The 17,921-nt window shown below is 42.5% G+C and overlaps 1 protein-coding gene across 10 annotated transcripts in view; it reads left to right on the top strand.

The window, feature by feature from the left end:
* Positions 1 to 17,493, top strand: part of cntn1b (contactin 1b) — a 721,932-nt gene extending 704,439 nt beyond the window's left edge. For all 10 annotated transcript variants that reach the window (XM_059652304.1, XM_059652305.1, XM_059652303.1 and 7 more), the window contains one exon: positions 10,006 to 17,493. In XM_059652304.1, the coding sequence (XP_059508287.1) occupies positions 10,006 to 10,088 (83 nt within the window). In that variant the 3' untranslated portion in view covers positions 10,089 to 17,493. The remainder of the gene's footprint in view (positions 1 to 10,005) is intronic.
* Positions 17,494 to 17,921: the final 428 nt, after the last annotated feature.

A 17,921-nucleotide genomic window follows, 5' to 3' on the forward strand; every position in this document is an offset into this window, starting at 1 on the left:
AAACAAAATGAAAATTACATTGTCAAGACCAGAGAAGGAGACATTCTTTAGTGAAGCCATTTCCTCTTGACGTACAGGCCAAGCTTTGAAATAAGCACTTATGCAGGTGTAATGAGAAAACATTGATTTCTTACTTAAATTTATTTCTGAGAAAAAGTCTAATAATGTCTAGCAAATGCGCAGACTGCTCCTTTATGATGGATAATTGTGAGTATCTTTGGGCTGTGGCTAAACAACCACTGTTCATTTATTCATCTTGAATGTGCCAAATGTTCGAAGAGGAAGGTGGTTTCTTATTAAAATTGTTCCAGCTCGGGGATATGCAGTCACAACCTTTGTTATTCACACTGAACACACACACGTCAGGCTCATCACTGAGATTATACCATCTACAAATGGCTGAGTGCTTATCAAGAATGCATTTTCCCACTGCTTTTCTTTGTCCTGCAAATAATTCAGCAGCAAATTCCACTAGTCCGCCCAAGGGTTCCAGCTGTCACATTAGCACTTGCAGCCTGTCCTTGCCTTTCTTTCGTGATGCCACAGTGAGATGCTCAAGACACATCCCTGAGATTAATGATTGAGTTGTTTGTCATGGTTGTTTGCATTTCTTCAGACCTTCAGTGAACCTGCACAGTGCAATTGGGAAAAAATGCGTACAATGTTCAATTACTGGGGTGAAAGAACCCTAAAGTTGGTGTAAAATAGCATTGTGGCTGGAGCTGCAGCGATGACTGTGGCCAATCATTGTTTTAGCTGGCCCATTCTAACACTTAAAATGCCAAATTAGTACAGCAGTAGATTATTGTTGCTATGAAACTACATTTATTTTTTTGTGTCAGGGAACTACCTACAGTGAATAAGCCTTTTTCCATGTTTATCTATTTGACGTTTTCATAGTTCAAGGTACATTTTGTTGGAAACTAATATAATGGGTGAGTAATGGTGAAAAATCGTGCCAACTCTCACTGTTGTTGGACTATCACAGAAATATTGTGTAAATGATATTAGATGAGAAAGGAAAGCTGAACCAAAATCAAACAAGAGAAATGGGAGCTGTTGTAACTATTTGAAGTTAAATCCATAGGCTTTGAGAGCTGACGGTAAACCCTTGTATTACTTTTGATGCAGTGTTATTAACTTTTTTGTCATTTCTGGGTGACCACACTTCAGAACAACTCAGGTGACCCTGAGCTTGCAATTGCCTGTCAGTTTCATTCTCCATCTTGCTCCAACTCTGACCTTTCTGTCCTTGGCCTGCTCCACTGTTCCACCGAAGCTAAGTGCAGACTCGAAGAACAGCACCTCATCATTCGATTTAGCTCTTTTGAGTCCTCTGGATTTAACACTGAGTTTAACTTCAAATAGTAACAGCTGCTCCACTTTGCATCCTTTCTCTTGGCTGGTTTCAGCTTTTCTCTTTTTTGCTTGTTTTGCTTTCGAGCAATAGCTGTTTGTCGTCCTCCCATTCGCAACTCATCTGGACCTTTATTTCTCTTCTTCTCCCATGGACACTCCCCTTGGTCCTTGCATCGCAGAATCTCTTGTCATTTATTCTCGCTTGCCTTCTCCCCTAAGACCAGACATTGAGCTTTTCTTCCTCTTTTCACTCTAACCTATCCATTTCCACTTGTTTAGAATCATTTCTACTCTTTCCAGTCATGAGGAAGGAGTATTGACCTAAAATGGTGTGTCTGTTTGACACAGATACAGCCTGCCCTGCTGACACTTTGCAGCGTGTTCTGTTTCCCTGTTTTAGACCTTTACTCCATACGGTATTTTGAAGGTGTTTTTGCAATCTTCAGCCTTCTGCCTGACATGTCAGCTTTTGGCAGTCACACTCATTGCCAGAACCGAAAAGAATTCCATCCTTCTCGATGCGTAGTTTATATCAGTTGGGACTTGCATTGCAAACTAAAATTAGAATCAACAGTGGAGTTGAATTCTGAATAATGTCACTTCTGTGGAGAAATTGTTACCTTTTCTTTCAGGTTTCTTTTGCAAAACTGGTCATTGACGCGTTAAACTGCAGCAAGCCGGTCAGACTTTTCTCAATGCTGTCCTTGTTCCGCCAATCTGTCACTTGCCAAGAGAAATATAAGTTAACAATGCTGTGCAGTTGAGAGAAACACAATGGCAGTTTTCATTGGAAATGCCAGCCCTAATAGAACAAATTCAATGTCCTGTCAAACCGGGTACGCAACCTCCAAGGACATTTTATCAGTCCTACAGGCTCCCACTGATGCAACTGAATGGGTATCATGTTTTCAATCACAGGATGCACCTAAAGCTGACACCTTTGAATAGAACAGAAATTCATGCCACTCAGGAACACCCCAACTCCTCTATTGCTTTGGGAAAAGCAAAAACCAAATGCTTTGCAATCCTGCCTCTGTTGAATGTAAAATTGAGAGGCCAAAGCCCCAAAATCTGGAAGTATCTTACTTTGAGGATGAACAGAAAATTCATCAATCAAGGACCAAAAAAAAAGACCCAGCTAGCTCATTTTTCCTTCAAAACCTTGCCACTTTTTTTGCTGCTGGAGCAAAATTTTTGCACCCCGTTTCATTGATCAGGAAACTATTTCAAGAATTCCAAGTGGAGGTTTATATTCTCTGGAGGTTAGAGAAATAGGAGATGACCTGATTTAACGTGTAAAGTACTGAAACAGGTTGATGGAATCAACTCTGAAAGGCTGTTTTTGTAACAGGGGAAGACAGAACATGGGGGCACAGCCTCAGGATGAGCTGTCAGTTGAACAAAAATTACTTCATGCAAAGTGTTGCAAATTATTGGAAACCTCTACCTCAGGTGGTTGCCAGTGCTCCACTATTTACTTAAGGGTGAAATAGATTTTTGGTGTCTCAGGAAACTGTGCGATGTAGGGACTTAGCGTGAAAGTGAAGTTGAGGCAGAAGATCAGCCATGATTGTATAGGATGGTAGAGCAGGATTGAGGCACCATTTAATCCGGTCCTACTCCTGTTTGTGTAATACTCTCATCGTGATCGCCCTGTGATGGAATTGCTTCCAATGTTGGACCCAAATTCATCTTTTGTCGATTAGTGCCTGTACTCCCCTGCTCCATTGTGAATCTTCAAATTGAAGTTGTGTTCACAATTCAAATCAAAGTTTGGAGTACCAGTGGAACAAGAAATGTGGCACAGACAATAACTAGAACAACTACCTGCATCAAACCCTGTGCTCTGACAAAATAGCCTCTTTGGACTGTACACTAGAACATAGAACATAGAACAGTACAGCACAGAACAGGCCCTTCAGCCCACAATGTTGTGCCGACCATTGATCCTCATGGATGCACCCTCAAATTTCTGTGACCATATGCATGTCCAGCAGTCTCTTAAATGACCCCAATGACCTTGCTTCCACAACTGCTGCTGGCAACGCATTCCATGCTCTCACAACTCTCTGCATAAAGAACCTGCCTCTGACATCCCCTCTATACTTTCCACCAACCAGCTTAAAACTATGACCCCTCGTGCTAGCCATTTCTGCCCTGGGAAATAGTCTCTGGCTATCGACTCTATCTATGCCTCTCATTATCTTGTATACCTCAATTAGGTCCCCTCTCCTCCTCCTTTTCTCCAATGAAAAGAGACCGAGCTCAGTCAACCTCTCTTCATAAGATAAGCCCTCCAGTCCAGGCAGCATCCTGGTAAACCTCCTCTGAACCCTCTCCAAAGCATCCACATCTTTCCTATAATAGGGCGCCCAGAACTGGACGCAGTATTCCAAGTGCGGTCTAACCAAAGTTTTATAGAGCTGCAACAAGATCTCACGACTCTTAAACTCAATCCCCCTGTTAATGAAAGCCAAAACACCATATGCTTTCTTAACAACCCTGTCCACTTGGGTGGCCATTTTAAGGGATCTATGTATCTGCACACCAAGATCCCTCTGTTCCTCCACGCTGCCAAGAATCCTATCCTTAATCCTGTACTCAGTTTTCAAATTCGACCTTCCAAAATGCATCACCTCGCATTTATCCAGGTTGAACTCCATCTGCCACCTCTCAGCCCATCTCTGCATCCTGTCAATGTCCCGCTGCAGCCTACAACAGCCCTCTACACTGTCAACGACACCTCCGACCTTTGTGTCGTCTGCAAACTTGCTGACCCATCCTTCAATTCCCTCGTCCAAGTCATTAATAAAAATTACAAACAGTAGAGGCCCAAGGACAGAGCCCTGTGGAACCCCACTCACCACTGACTTCCAGGCAGAATATTTTCCTTCTACTACCACTCGCTGTCTTCTGTTGGCCAGCCAATTCTGTATCCAAGCAGCTAAGTTCCCCTGTATCCCATTCCTCCTGACCTTCTGAATGAGCCTTCCATGGGGAACCTTATCAAATGCCTTACTGAAGTCCATATACACCACATCCACAGCTTGACCCTCATCAACCTTACTAGTCACATCCTCAAAAAACTCGATAAGGTTTGTAAGGCATGACCTACCCCTCACAAAGCCGTGTTGACTGTATTTGATCAAGCCATGCTCTTCCAGATGGTCATAAATCTTATCCCTCAGAATCCTTTCTAACACCTTGCAGACGACAGACGTGAGACTTACCGGTCTATAATTGCCGGGGATTTCCCTATTTCCTTTCTTGAAGAGAGGAATTACATTTGCCTCTCTCCAGTCCTCAGGTACGACTCCAGTGGAGAGCGAGGATGCAAAGATCTTCGCAAGTGGCGAAGCAATTGCATTTCTCGCTTCCCAAAGCAGCCGAGGACAAATCTGATCCGGGCCTGGCGACTTGTCAATCTTAATGTTTGACAAAATTTTCAGTACATCAGCTTCCTCTATCTCTATCCATTCCAGCATGCACACCTGCTCTTCAAAGGTTTCATTCACTACACAGGTCGTTTCTTTCGTAAAGACAGAAGCAAAAAACTCATTTAGGGCTTCCCCTACCTCCTCAGGCTCCACACACAAGTTCCCTATGCTATCCCTGATCGGCCCTACTCTTTCTTTGACCATTCTCTTATTCCTCACGTAAGTGTAAAATGCCTTTGTGTTTTCCCGGATTCCTTCTGCCAAGCCTTTCTCGTGCCCCCTCCTGGCTCTCCTCAGACCATTTTTGAGCTCCTTCCTTGCCTGCATGTAATCCTCTCTAGCTGAACTTGACCCTAGCTTCCTCCACCTTATGTAAGCTACCTTCTTCCTTTTCACTAGAAGCTCCACCGCTCTCGTCATCCAAGGTTCCTTTATCTTACCCCGTCTTGCCTGTCTCAGAGGGACATATTTACTCATCACTCCCAACAACTGTTCCTTAAACCATCTCCACATGTCTATAGTTCCCTTACCATGGAACAACTGCTCCCAGTCCATGCTTCCTAACTCGTGTCTAATCGCATCATAGTTTCCTCTTCCCCAATTAAATATCCTCCCATTTTGCCTAATCCTCTCCTTCTCCATAGCTATGTAGAATGAGAGAGTGTTATGGTCACTATCACCAAAATGCTCTCCCACCACAAGATCTGATACCTGCCCCGGCTCGTTTCCGAGCACCAAGTCTAGAATGGCCTCTCCCCTCGTCGGCCTGTCAACGTACTGCGTTAGGAAACCCTCCTGAACACACCTTACAAAAACAGCTCCATTCAAATCTTCTGCTCGAAGGAGGTTCCAATCAATATTAGGAAAGTTAAAGTCACCCATTACAACAACCCTACTGCGTCCACACTTTTCCAAAATCTGTCGACCTATGCTTTCTACAATCTCCCTGCTGCTATTGGGGGGCCTGTAGTAAACCCCTAACGAGGTGACTACTCCCTTGCTGTTCCTAATTTCCACCCATACTGACTCAGTAGGCAGATCTTCCTCGACAATGGAAGCTTCTGTAGCTGTGATACCCTCTCTGATTAGTAGTGCTACACCCCCTCCTCTTTTTCCCCCCTCCCTATTCTTTTTAAATGTTCTAAACCCTGGAATATCCAGCAACCATTCCAGCCCATGAGAAACCCATGTCTCTGTTATGGCCACAACATCATAGCACCAGGTACTGATCCATGCTCTAAGTTCATCACTTTTATTCCTGATACTCCTTACGTTAAAGCAAACACACTTTAACTGATCCCTTGGTTCCTTCCCAGGAAAATCCTTCCCACTAGCTGGTCTACCTCTTGCTACTGCCTCACCTGCATCAACACTCACCTCTGGTATACAGCTCAGGTTCCCACCCCCCTGCCATACTAGTTTAAACCCTCTCGAACTACTCGAGCAAACCTTCCACCCAGGACATTGGTCCCCTTCCAGTTCAGATGCAACCCGTCCTTCTTGTACAGGTCCCACCTTCCCCAGAAGGCATCCCAATTATCAACATATCTGAAACCCTCCCTCCTACACCAGCTGCGTAGCCACGTGTTCAGCTGCGCCCGCTCCCTGTTCCTCACCTCGCTATCTCGTGGCACCGGTAGTAAACCAGAGAACACTACTCTGTTCGTCCTGCTCTGCAGCTTCCATCCTAACTCCCTGAAATCACTTTTTATATCCTCAAACCTATTTCTGGCTATATCATTTGTGCCAATATGTAACACGATTTCTGGCTGTTCACCCTCCCCTTTCAGAACTTTATACACCCGATCGGAGACGTCCCGGACCCTGGCACCAGGGAGGCAACATACCTTCCGGGAATCCCGATCTTGCCCACAAAATCTCCTGTCGATTCCCCTAACTATCGAGTCCCCTACCACGAGTACTTTTCTATTCTGCCCCCTTCCCTTCTTTGCCACAGTGTCAGGCTCAGTGCCAGAGAACTGACTACTATGGCTTTCCTCTGGTAGGTCAACCCCCCCAGCAGTATCCAAAACGGTATACTTATTGCTGAGGGGAATGCCCACAGGGGATCTCTGCACTGTCTGTCTGTCCCCTTTCCTCCCCCTAACTGTAACCCATCTATCCTCGTCCTGAGCCTTAGGAGTGACCAACTCCCGATAACTCCTCTCAATTACCCCCTCTGCCTCCCGAATGATCCGTAGTTCATCCAGCTCCAGCTCCATTTCCCTAACACGGTTTTCAAGGAGCTGTAGCTGGGTGCACTTCCCGCAGATGTAGCCAGCGGAGACGTGTGCCACATCTCCCAACTGCCACATTTTGCAGGAGGAGCAAGCAACTGCCCTAGCATCCATACCCCACTTATCTGAACACCCACTCAATACTAAAGCAGAAAGCTCACTTCAAGTAATAATAACAAATTAATAACAAACTTATGTTCAATAGAGAAAGTTTAGAATGAACCTTACCTTATTAACTAGGTTAGAGGAGGAGGGCGGGTGGGAGACACTACAGTTGTAGAGTCTCGGGTTAAGCCGCCTTGCTGATATATATGGTCACTGCTTTCCTTCCCGGCTGCCCCTCTGGTCCTCGTCACTTCCTCTGATGCTCCCGCTCCTTCTCTGAAAGAGGAAAAAAAAACACCGCTGCCCGCTACCGGTAAGTAATTTTAAAAATAAACTGCTTTACCTTAGCTGCAGTCTTCCGGGTCCGTCTTGCCTCCGCTGCTGCTCGCACTCAAAAAGGCCGTTGGCGTCGAAGGGTGAGTATTTATACTCACTGCTTTCCTTCCCGGCTGCCCCTCTGGTCCTCGTCACTTCCTCTGATGCTCCCGCTCCTTCTCTGAAAGAGGAAAAAAAAACACCGCTGCCCGCTACCGGTAAGCAATTTTAAAAATAAACTGCTTTACCTTAGCTGCAGTCTTCCGGGTCCGTCTTGCCTCCGCTGCTGCTCGCACTCAAAAAAACCTGTCATTTCTGTCATTTTGTTATCTCCGCAGGAGCCACTACAGGCTCAGTGTTCAGGATTTATCTGATGTGGGCTTCTTGGAAATGGCAGAATCTGAATACCCTTAACACGCCAATGTACTTTCACACATATTAACTCAGTGTATACCACCAAAGAACCACGTTTGCCAAAACATGTGACAGCTCTGCCCCTTCAACTCAATGCCTTCCATTAATGCAGAGGGCTGAGAGACTCATCCTGATGAATGGAGTCATGGATTTCACAATTAGTCGATCATAATTGGGTTTTAACAATAATGCTATTGTGATGCATGTCCAAGTAACTTGGTGCTTTTTCCAGGATGAATCAACTTGTCCATTTAATATTTTTTAACCACCTGTCTGACTTGGCACCAGGGAGTATTTTGATTGGGCTTGGAAAGGATAGAGCTCGGATTCTGCACCTGGAGAAAATGATTTGAGAGTATGGAACTGCTGTGGAACCGGCGTAGTGCTGAAATAGGCATGCTGCTGAATCTCTTTGTCTCAGACAGCTTTCAAAGTAAACACAGCCAAGAGGACAAATCTGCCTCCGAAACACCTCCGTTAGCCCTCAAAAACAGAAACATGGGGACAACTTTTCTGGAATTTTTAATCCACATTCCAAGTCTGCCTGGCATATGGTTTTACCCATCCCCAGCAACTCTATGATGAATTGAAAGTGTAAGTGCGGAATAAACAGTGTAAGGTTTAAGTGGAGGATTAGCAGTGATTGAGTCTCAAAGGTAGGGTATGTGAGGAACTGCTGAGCCACCACTGACCAGAAACTGAACTCGATCAGCATATAAATACTGTGGCTACAATTGCAAGTCAGAGGTCGGTTCTTCTTCAGTGAGTGTCTCCGTTCCCGACTCTCCAAAGCTCGTCCATTGTTTACAAGGCACAAGTGAGGAGATGGCATACCGTCCATTTGCCTCGATCAGAGCAGCTGCAACAACACTCAGAGGTCTTAACACCATTCAAAACAATGCTGTCAGCCCGTGCACTAACTTCAGCATTCACTGCCTGGCACCAGCAGAAACTGTGTGTCAATGTACAAAATGCACTTCAGTAAGGGTCCTTCTACCACCTTCCATACCCACGATCTGTCCTGCCTAGAAGGACAAGGGCAACAGACACATGGGGAATATCATCACCTGCAAGTTCCCTTCTGCATCCTGACTTGGGACTACATTGTCTCTGCATTGAAATACTGGAGCTGCATCACAGCACAGCGGGAGCACCTTCAAGAAAATGGTTTACCATCGCCTTTCTCAAAGACATTTAAGATGAACCATGCTTCCTGATTACATGTACACTATTTGCCAGACTCGACTGTTCACATTTTCTTCTGGCCATTTTCTCATCTTTTAAAATAAACAAACTTGTCCCTCTACTTATTCAACATCATCCTACCCTAATCAGCAGCGAGCCCCACCAACACTGCCTCCCAGCCACATGCTTATTGGCCTGGAACCAGCCTTTGACTTTAAAACTCATTCTCATTTCTATAAACCTTCATAATCTAACCCCTTCCTAACCGAGTTCAGAACCATGAACAGAGTGAATTGTCTGAACTGTAGCAAATGAATGCTATCGGCTTTTCTAACGAAGGGCCTAGGCCTGAAATGTCAGCTTTTGTGTTCCGAAGGTGCTGCTTGGCCTGCTGTGTTCATCCAGCTCTACGCTTTGTTATCTCGGATTCTCCAGCACCTGCAGTTCCCATTATCTCTGAATGCGATCTCCTGCCTGGAATAAGTCTAATTAGGATGGTGCATTCTTTGAAGACGATGGAATAGGTGGTATGTGTTCCTCTTACCCAGGTGTATGACCCCTGCATGTTCTCTGATGACAGTCATGTTGGTCCTGTGAGCGCTGGAACCTCCCTAACAATGGCTAGATCACATTGTGCATTTCAGATCCTTCAGTTCAATAAAACCTATCTGCTTTTCAATTCTATATCTATGTTAGCTCATACGCAGCTCATTTCAGAGTTTGGAGACATTGAAACTCATGTCCACATACTGCTGAGAGATTGACTACACATTCCAAAATGACTTCCTTTCTCATTTATTCTCGACTAGAACTTGGGCCTTTGAACCAGATAATGTATGGCATCATTAAGTGTGAATGACAGAATGAGAAAATTCTTTCAAAAATAAAAAGCTACTAGTGTCTGATGTTTGAAACATTTCTTTGTTCCTTACCAGTTTTTTTTTAACCTCCAGGTTCAGGAGTCAATGCGCAGGTCTCCTACATCTTGCTCAGTTTCGGCCTGATCTTTGGTGCCGTCAGCTGCCTGGAGCTGTGATTGTAACCAACATTATCTTATCTTCACATCAGTAAGGAGCTCTCCATGAGATGACTGAATCGTCTCAAGCCTGTAAGGACCTTGGCTCGCTGCAGACATCTCTGGTACCATCAAAAGCCAAATATAATATGAATTTGAAAGACTTTATTGAATACTTCAAGAAGACAGAAGGCAAGAGGAACTCCACCTTTCTCCCTCTCCCTTCTGACCCAACCCCTCCCTCAAACCCAAACCCCACACAATACCAAGTAAACATAACATTGGAAGTGATTCAAAGGAATTCTTTTGACTTGTCCAATATGCCTTATATAAACACTTACACTGATCTAGGGCAGTTGCATGATGTGATCTAATGGTACAAGTTATCAGTGACAAAATACCATAGTTTAGAGTTTGAAGGAAAGAATTTAAATCACCTCACATAGGTGCTCTAACATTTAACAAAAAATCTGTTAAGTGTGCTAGACAATGAATGCATTGGTTGTGTAAACGTGAGTACAAGGTTAACCTTGTCATATACCATGTGTCTGTATGCTGCACTGTTCCTCAAAGTTGGCCGCAGCCGTTCTCCCATGAATAAGAACATTCTTTACAGAGAAACAGTCATAACAAATAAAATACAACTTTTATTTGCACTCTTATGGATATTGGACCAGATTTTCTGTCAGAGAAGTGCACACTCTAGGTGCTTGACATCAACTGCACATTTTAGTCACCTGAATATGCATGCTGGTACGAAGACACCTTTCAGCCTCAATTCTCAGGTCACTTCTGATCCGAAGCAGCGACTGTCATTAGAAAATACCTGAAATAATTATGAAATTGTTTGACTTATTAAACATAGTTCTTAAAGTAACAGTAAACGATCTGTCTTAAAATGTTTTCTGTTCATAGCTTTCCTGTTTAAAAAATATCTTCGCACTTCCAAATTTTTCATCAGTAACAGCGGGGAGTCCTGGTCCTCCTCCAATAAACAGCTAGTTATCTCACTGCTGTTTGTGGGCTCTCTCTTTGTGCAAACTAACTCGATAAGTTTGCTTTTCATGAAAATCTTAGCTTTTGAGGAAGTGAGATTCTAAATTTGTTATCTAGTGTCCTAACTGAAACACCCTGTCCACATTCTCCCCAAGTCCCAGTGTGAAATTAATCAGCCTTTTATCTCTGTTGCTTGAGGGAACCTGGTGTGCACAGACTCTTTGCTGTAGCCTACTTAGCTACTGAAAAGTGGCCAGTGCGGTTAACACCAATTGATTGTACATGAGTTTATTTTAGGACTGTTTTGAGGGATGTGAGAAAACCCAGGAAACGTCAAGTGTTTTCTCAAATTTGATGAACCTGGCAAGACTGAAATCCGTTCTGGATATTGGATGAAAAATTTTGCAGGCCAAAAAAAAATCACAGGACTGGAAGGCAGGGGGGTGCAGGACTGCAAGAAGTTGTAGGATTGGGAGACAGAGATGTGATTTTTCTTCTCCTATTGAAAGTCTTGTTTCTGCATTCTTTGTTTGCAGAGATATGAAGTATTTAGCTAGTGACTTGGTACAAATCAACTGATTCAGTGCCTTTTTTAAAAAAAAAAATGGTAATTCAGCGAACTTATTCGGTTTCTCCCTCTTACTTACATTTGAAATGATTACAAGCTAAAATTTCTCTTCAATTAACTTCCATTTCATCATTTTCCCTGTACTCTTCCTCCTCATCAGATCAAACTGAGACACTCTAAATGATCCCTGTTTGGGTCCAACCCATTCTCTAGTTCAAGTGAGTACTCTTGTGAGGACTGTCATTGTGTCTGTCCAGTCTGACAACTTTAAATCAAGAATTTAAATCAAGATTCATGAAAGATTTTAATACTCACACCGTAACAATGAAACTAAAAGTACAGCTGAAGAAACATTTTTTTTGAGCAACGTACACTTAAGGCAGCTGAGAAACCCATTTTTACAAGCATACCTTACAGTATCTCATTTGTAGTCATTCGACTTTCCAAGGCACTTCCAAGGTGTTCCTGAGGGTTTATAACTGTTCTTTTCCTCTCTCAGCCTTGGAATTGGCTTTGATTGAGAGCTTCCCCCACCCAGCAATCCCGGATACCTCCGACTTTTTTCTGCATATAAACTGACCTTTTTCCCAGCCACATCAGTTCTGAAGAAGGGTTACCGGATCCGAAACATTAACTCTGTCTTTTTTCCCTTCACAGACGCTGCCAGACCTGCTGCGTTTTTCCAGCAATTTCTGTTCCATTTCCTGATTTACAGCATCCGCAGTTCTTTTGGTTTTTTTGTCCTGAATATCCTCCCTTTACCTCCAGCTAGATAAATCATTTCTTATTTCCGATTCGCATGAATTTGGTATTGTCATTATGAATCAAAGTCCCCCCTTGCAAAACATAACAATCCTACACCTGCTCACCACAAAAACATCCTTTAATCTTTACACCCAAATCACCCATGCGTGTTGTTCTTCATAATTCAGAATATGTTCAATTTATCCTAAATCATAGAGCTGCAAATCCACAGACATAATCTGAAAAAGCTTATGTTTTAACAGGGCAGTTCCACAAAGATTCATTTCAACTCTCGGCAGCAGTGCAAGTTCACAATCTCTCTCAGTTATTTTTAGATAGTGGCTCTTAAGCTGCAATGTACAAACAGTGTCTCACCCAGGTTACTTAATGACGTGCCAGAGGGCCCATAGTCCACTTTGAAGCAAATGCAATTTTGCTCCATATAGCCCTATTAAGCAAACAGTTTTGGGAGAACAAAACACTAAAAAAAAGGCTACTGGTCTTTCATTTCTGACCTGGTTCTATCAAGAATTATCCAATTTGTTCTGATCCCCTGCTTTTTGACTATAGCCCTGCAGATTTCTCCTCTGAGCGATTTATATTCGTTTTTGAAGGATGTTGAAACAACTTCCACCAAACTTTCAGACTGTGCATTCCTTTTTGCAATAAAAAAAACTTCTCATGGCTTCCACCATCCCAAAGTTTTTTTTTGCCTTCATCTGTCTTCTGAGTCAGGTACTTAGAGAAGTAATGAATTCTACATCTCAAATGTGGCCCAAATTTATGAGGACAAAATGAAATATATCCTAACACTGTCATGAACTGAGACAATCTATGATTCATGTGGAATGGAGCATTAGAGACCAACAGGACCTTGCTGATAGTATAGTTCTTTCTTCTTTCAAAAATAATGGCTATTGCTCTCAAGGCTAATTCCTGATGCCCATCCCTAATTGGCCTTGAGCTGAGTGACTTGCAAGAACTTTTCAGAGGAGGGTCGAGCTAACCACATGGCTACCGGTCTGGAGCCACGTGGACCAGACAATAATGGCAAATTCCCCCTTCCCTATAAGGACAGTCATGAACCAGATGGGTTTTTCTGACAATCAACAATGGTCACCATCACTGAAGTTAATTTCAGATATTTTAGCTTCCCTGGTGGGATTTGAACTTGTAGTTCCTGAGTCTCTGCATATAGTGACATTACTGCTTTGTAGTCACTCTCTCACTTCCAAATTGGGACCAGAATGACTGGCATGTTTACTCCGTGTTTTTTTTTTATTTTTCCTTTGGTTTACTTACCCATCTGGACAGGGTTGGGTGATTTATTAAGAACTTGCATCTGGGTATGTTTGTTGGAATGGAATGGCTACTAAAAGAAAGGGGACATTTGAGTGAGACGGTGAGCAGGTTTTCTACCGAGCATATTCATGCAAACTTCCCACAATTAAATACGGTGCAACTGGAAGAATTAAGCCCATTGTCACAGAGATCAAGAGCACTTTGGCCCGTCCAGTACACATCAGTCAAAACCAACCACCTAACTATTCAAATCACATTTTCCAGCACATTGGCCCCAAAGCTTGTATGCTTTGGTTAGAGTCTATATCTTACCCATATAGAATATATTTTTCATTCAAATTATGAAAAAAGTAACTATGAAAAGTAAAATTACATTAAGATGGTGGGAAATTATTTCAATTAAACAGCAAAAAAAACAAGTATCAATACAGTACAGGAACAGGTCTTTCAGCTGACCAAGACTGCACCAACACATGATGCCTTTCAAAATGTAAAAACCTTTGCCTGTACGCAGCCTGTGTCCCTATATTGCCTGCTTATTCCTGCCTCTCACATCACTTTTTCCCCTTTGTCCTTGAACCCGTGTTCCCCAATAAGTAACATTTCTATCCTGGGAAGAAGTTTCCAACTGTCCATTCTATCCATGCCTCTTATAATTGTGTAAATTTCTATCAGGCCGCCCCCTCCTCTTCCAATATTCAAGTGAAAACGGACGCTGGTTCTCTCAGCTCTCCTCGAGGCTAATAACCTCCAAACCTGGCAACATCCTGGTAAACTATTTCTGAACCCTGTCCAAAGCCTTCACATTTCTGACAGTGTGGAAACATGAACTCGACACAGTATTCCAAATGTGACCCAACTAAAGTTCAAGATAAATACTGCATGACTTACCAATTTGTGTACTCTATTCCCTGAGTGATTACGGCAAGCATGGAATACACCTTCTTGAACACCTTATCCACTTCCATTGCCACTTTCAGGAAAATGTGGACCTGTATGTCTAGATCCCTCTGTATGTTGATGCTATTGATGGATCTGCCATTTACAGTATACTTCCTTCCTGCAGTGGACCCCTCGAAATGCATTACCAGATTAAACTCCATCTGCCAATTCTCTACCTAGTGCCCAACCTATTCCTATGCTGCTGTATCCTCTGTCAATTCTTCTCACTAACTGCAGCTCTCCTAATCTTGACATCCTCTGCAAACTGACTAATCAGCCACCTACAGTCTCCTCCAAATGATTTATATACATTGAAAACAACAGGGGTCCCAGCACTGATCGCTGCAGGACAGTTCACAGATTTGGACAGTTCTCCAATCTGAAAAAGACCCTTTCACCACTACACCTTCTTCTGTAACCAAGCCTGTTCTGTACCCATTTTAACAGCCCAATGCAGATCCCACGTGACTTCACCTTTTATATCTACCTGCCACAGGGGACCTTGTGAAAGGCCTTTTCAAGACAATACAGACAACATTTACCACGCTGCCCTCATCAATCGTCTTTATCATTTGCTCAAAAAAACTTTAACAAGTCTACGAGACATGGTCTTCCCCACACATTATCATGCTTCCTGTAATGATGTAAGGAGGTCAGCCAGGTTGGACTTAATAGAATTTGAGTCCGCTGATTGGGGCTGTTAATCTGGTCCAATCAGGGAGCCCTGGCAGACAGACATAAATAGGTGTGTCAGAGCTTCTGTTCACTCTGATAGCTGGCTCTGAGGGAGCCAGATAGAAATAAAATGCATCGCACATGTAATTAAAAGGTGAATTAGTGATGGGATACTGGCTTCTTTGGGGTTATTTCACTTGCCTGTTGCTTTTTTAATTGTTAGTAAATCCTGCCCCTGTGAATCTTGTCCAATTTTCTTACCACTGATGTAAGGCTCACTGGTCTTTGGTTATCCCTGTTGCCCTTCTTAAACACAGGAGCAATTTTGGCTATTCTCCAGTGCTCTGGGACCTCTCCTGTGACTAAAGAGGAAACACAGGTTTCGTACAAGGCCCAGCAATTTCCTCATCTGCCTCCCTCAACATTCTGAGATATATCCAATCAGGCTCTGGGGATTTGTCCACCTTCATGCTTTTCAAAACATTCCAACATGCCTTTTTCTTTCTTGACATGTCCTAGAAAATCAATGTACCATGGCTCCCATCAAGACTCACCATCCACCATGTCCTTTCTGAGTACAAAGATTGCAAACGTCTATAAAGACGTGTGAAATTATCTGAAGCAGTAGCGTTGATTTGGGAACAGAATATTTTCCACTGAGAATTGCGGAGTGTGCAGTAGAGTCTGAATACCAGCATGTTCTGAACAAACCTTTGCAGTTCGTACGTATTTTAAATGCCACCACGGACAAACTGCAGTTATGTCACGCACCAATAGTCAGACATGACCTCCAAGTGGTGAAGAAGGTGCTGCAGTAGCTGCCAAAATGCCTGAAAATAGCTAATGCTTCTGTTTTGACTGTCTGTAGTGTTACATGTTGGTGCTGTGTGAGGAATATAAAATCCATTTATGATTCACTTGTCAATTAAGATTGAATGTGTGACTGTTACAGATAACGCAAATGGTGTTGAATCAGCGGGTTAAAATATTAGTGCAATGTCATGCTTTAAAACAAAGTAATAGCTTTTGAATGAAAACTTAGCACAATCTTGCTCGATAGGGTTAGAATTCTCTCTTAGATTTCATGCTGTCTCCAAGCTTCGTTAGTGATAAAGGGTGCAGAACTGGCAACTGTGATCTGTTATATGTGATTTCAATAGTTTTATTATCTCTGGATTTTTTGCACTGTCATTTTTAATATGAATTAAATGAGTTATTCTGATTTCAGCTACTCCATAGACCTGTCTATCTTGATTTACGTAATGAAGACTTGTTCATCAGATTGGGTATTTGTGCACCTTTGCTCCAAGCTTTTTATTATTGAATTCATTTGTTACGACTGATCTCTGGACATAGAAATAAATCAAAAGGGTTTTGTCAAGGTGACATCTTTCCCTCTTGGTTTCCTGGTCAGTTTTGATAGTTGATTGCGATGATGCCACATCTTTCCAATACAATTTGCTTTTCTTTCCCCATTTTTATTGATTAAATTGGCCAAGCTCACAATATAAAATGCATTCTGGTTAACTGTAGGATATTAACATGGTGCATTCATTTGAGATATTCTGTCAACAGATTTAGTGGACAATGCTAACTTTTTCAAACTATGACCCCATAATGCTGTGTGCCCTGTTGTCCCGATGCCATGTAAAATTACTCCACAAGAGAGTTACAGGTGAACATCATTCACTTGTTATCTCTCAGATTTATGCCTTTGCAAAATTAACACGTAAGGGAGTTAACCTGTGCTGTGTCGAAGCAAAATTATCCCACAGTCTAATTTGAATACTATTCTTGCCTCTGGCTCTGTTGGGACTTCCTCCCCAAATCTTTTCATGATACCTGATGAAGCTCCCAAAATGCACAAATGTCTTTATTTGTTGAAATCACAGAAATTCAGACCAAAATTGAGATGTGGCATTGTGCATTGGATTAAACTGTAATGCAAAAAATACATTCTTTCTACGCCCTCTTTTATTCAGCTGAGTGCTACAGTTCTTCTCACAACCTAGGAGCACTGACTGCCTTTTTGTTATCAACTACTGTACAGTTTTTTTGACATCATTATTTCATACAGGTATTGTAGATTAAGTAAGCATTAGCTCTCTGCTGATTTCTCATACCTGTTCTGGTATTAATCTAACTCCTGGTACTGGTGTGTAACCGCAATTCTCAATTAAAGTTTATATAGACAGAAAACGCTGGCTATTGTTTTTGTGAATAATGCAGCCCATTTGGCGAACTTTTCTTGTGTGACATTCTTATAAATTTTTGATCAGCCACCTTACTTCTGGGACTTTAGCTGTGAAACCGTGGCAGTTTGACACTTGTATACAGTACTATCAGGATTACAAATGGAAATAAGCACAGATCCCTAATGGCAATGAGAAATCCATGTCTTCAGCTATCCTTGAAATCTTGAGAGAATTTAACAATGACCAGTAGATATAACCAAAACCAGACCTCCATTTTATTGGTCTTTCAACAACGGTGTTCCTGTAGATCATGGAATTTCATCTGCACACATATTCATGACATACAACACTGTAGGAAATAATATATATTATATCTGTTCTGCATTAGTCAGCTTCACACACCAGTTAAGGTATGAACAAAACAAAAACAAA

Source organism: Stegostoma tigrinum, chromosome 18, assembly GCF_030684315.1.
Source record: "Stegostoma tigrinum isolate sSteTig4 chromosome 18, sSteTig4.hap1, whole genome shotgun sequence".
Taxonomy (NCBI): Eukaryota; Metazoa; Chordata; class Chondrichthyes; order Orectolobiformes; family Stegostomatidae; genus Stegostoma; species Stegostoma tigrinum.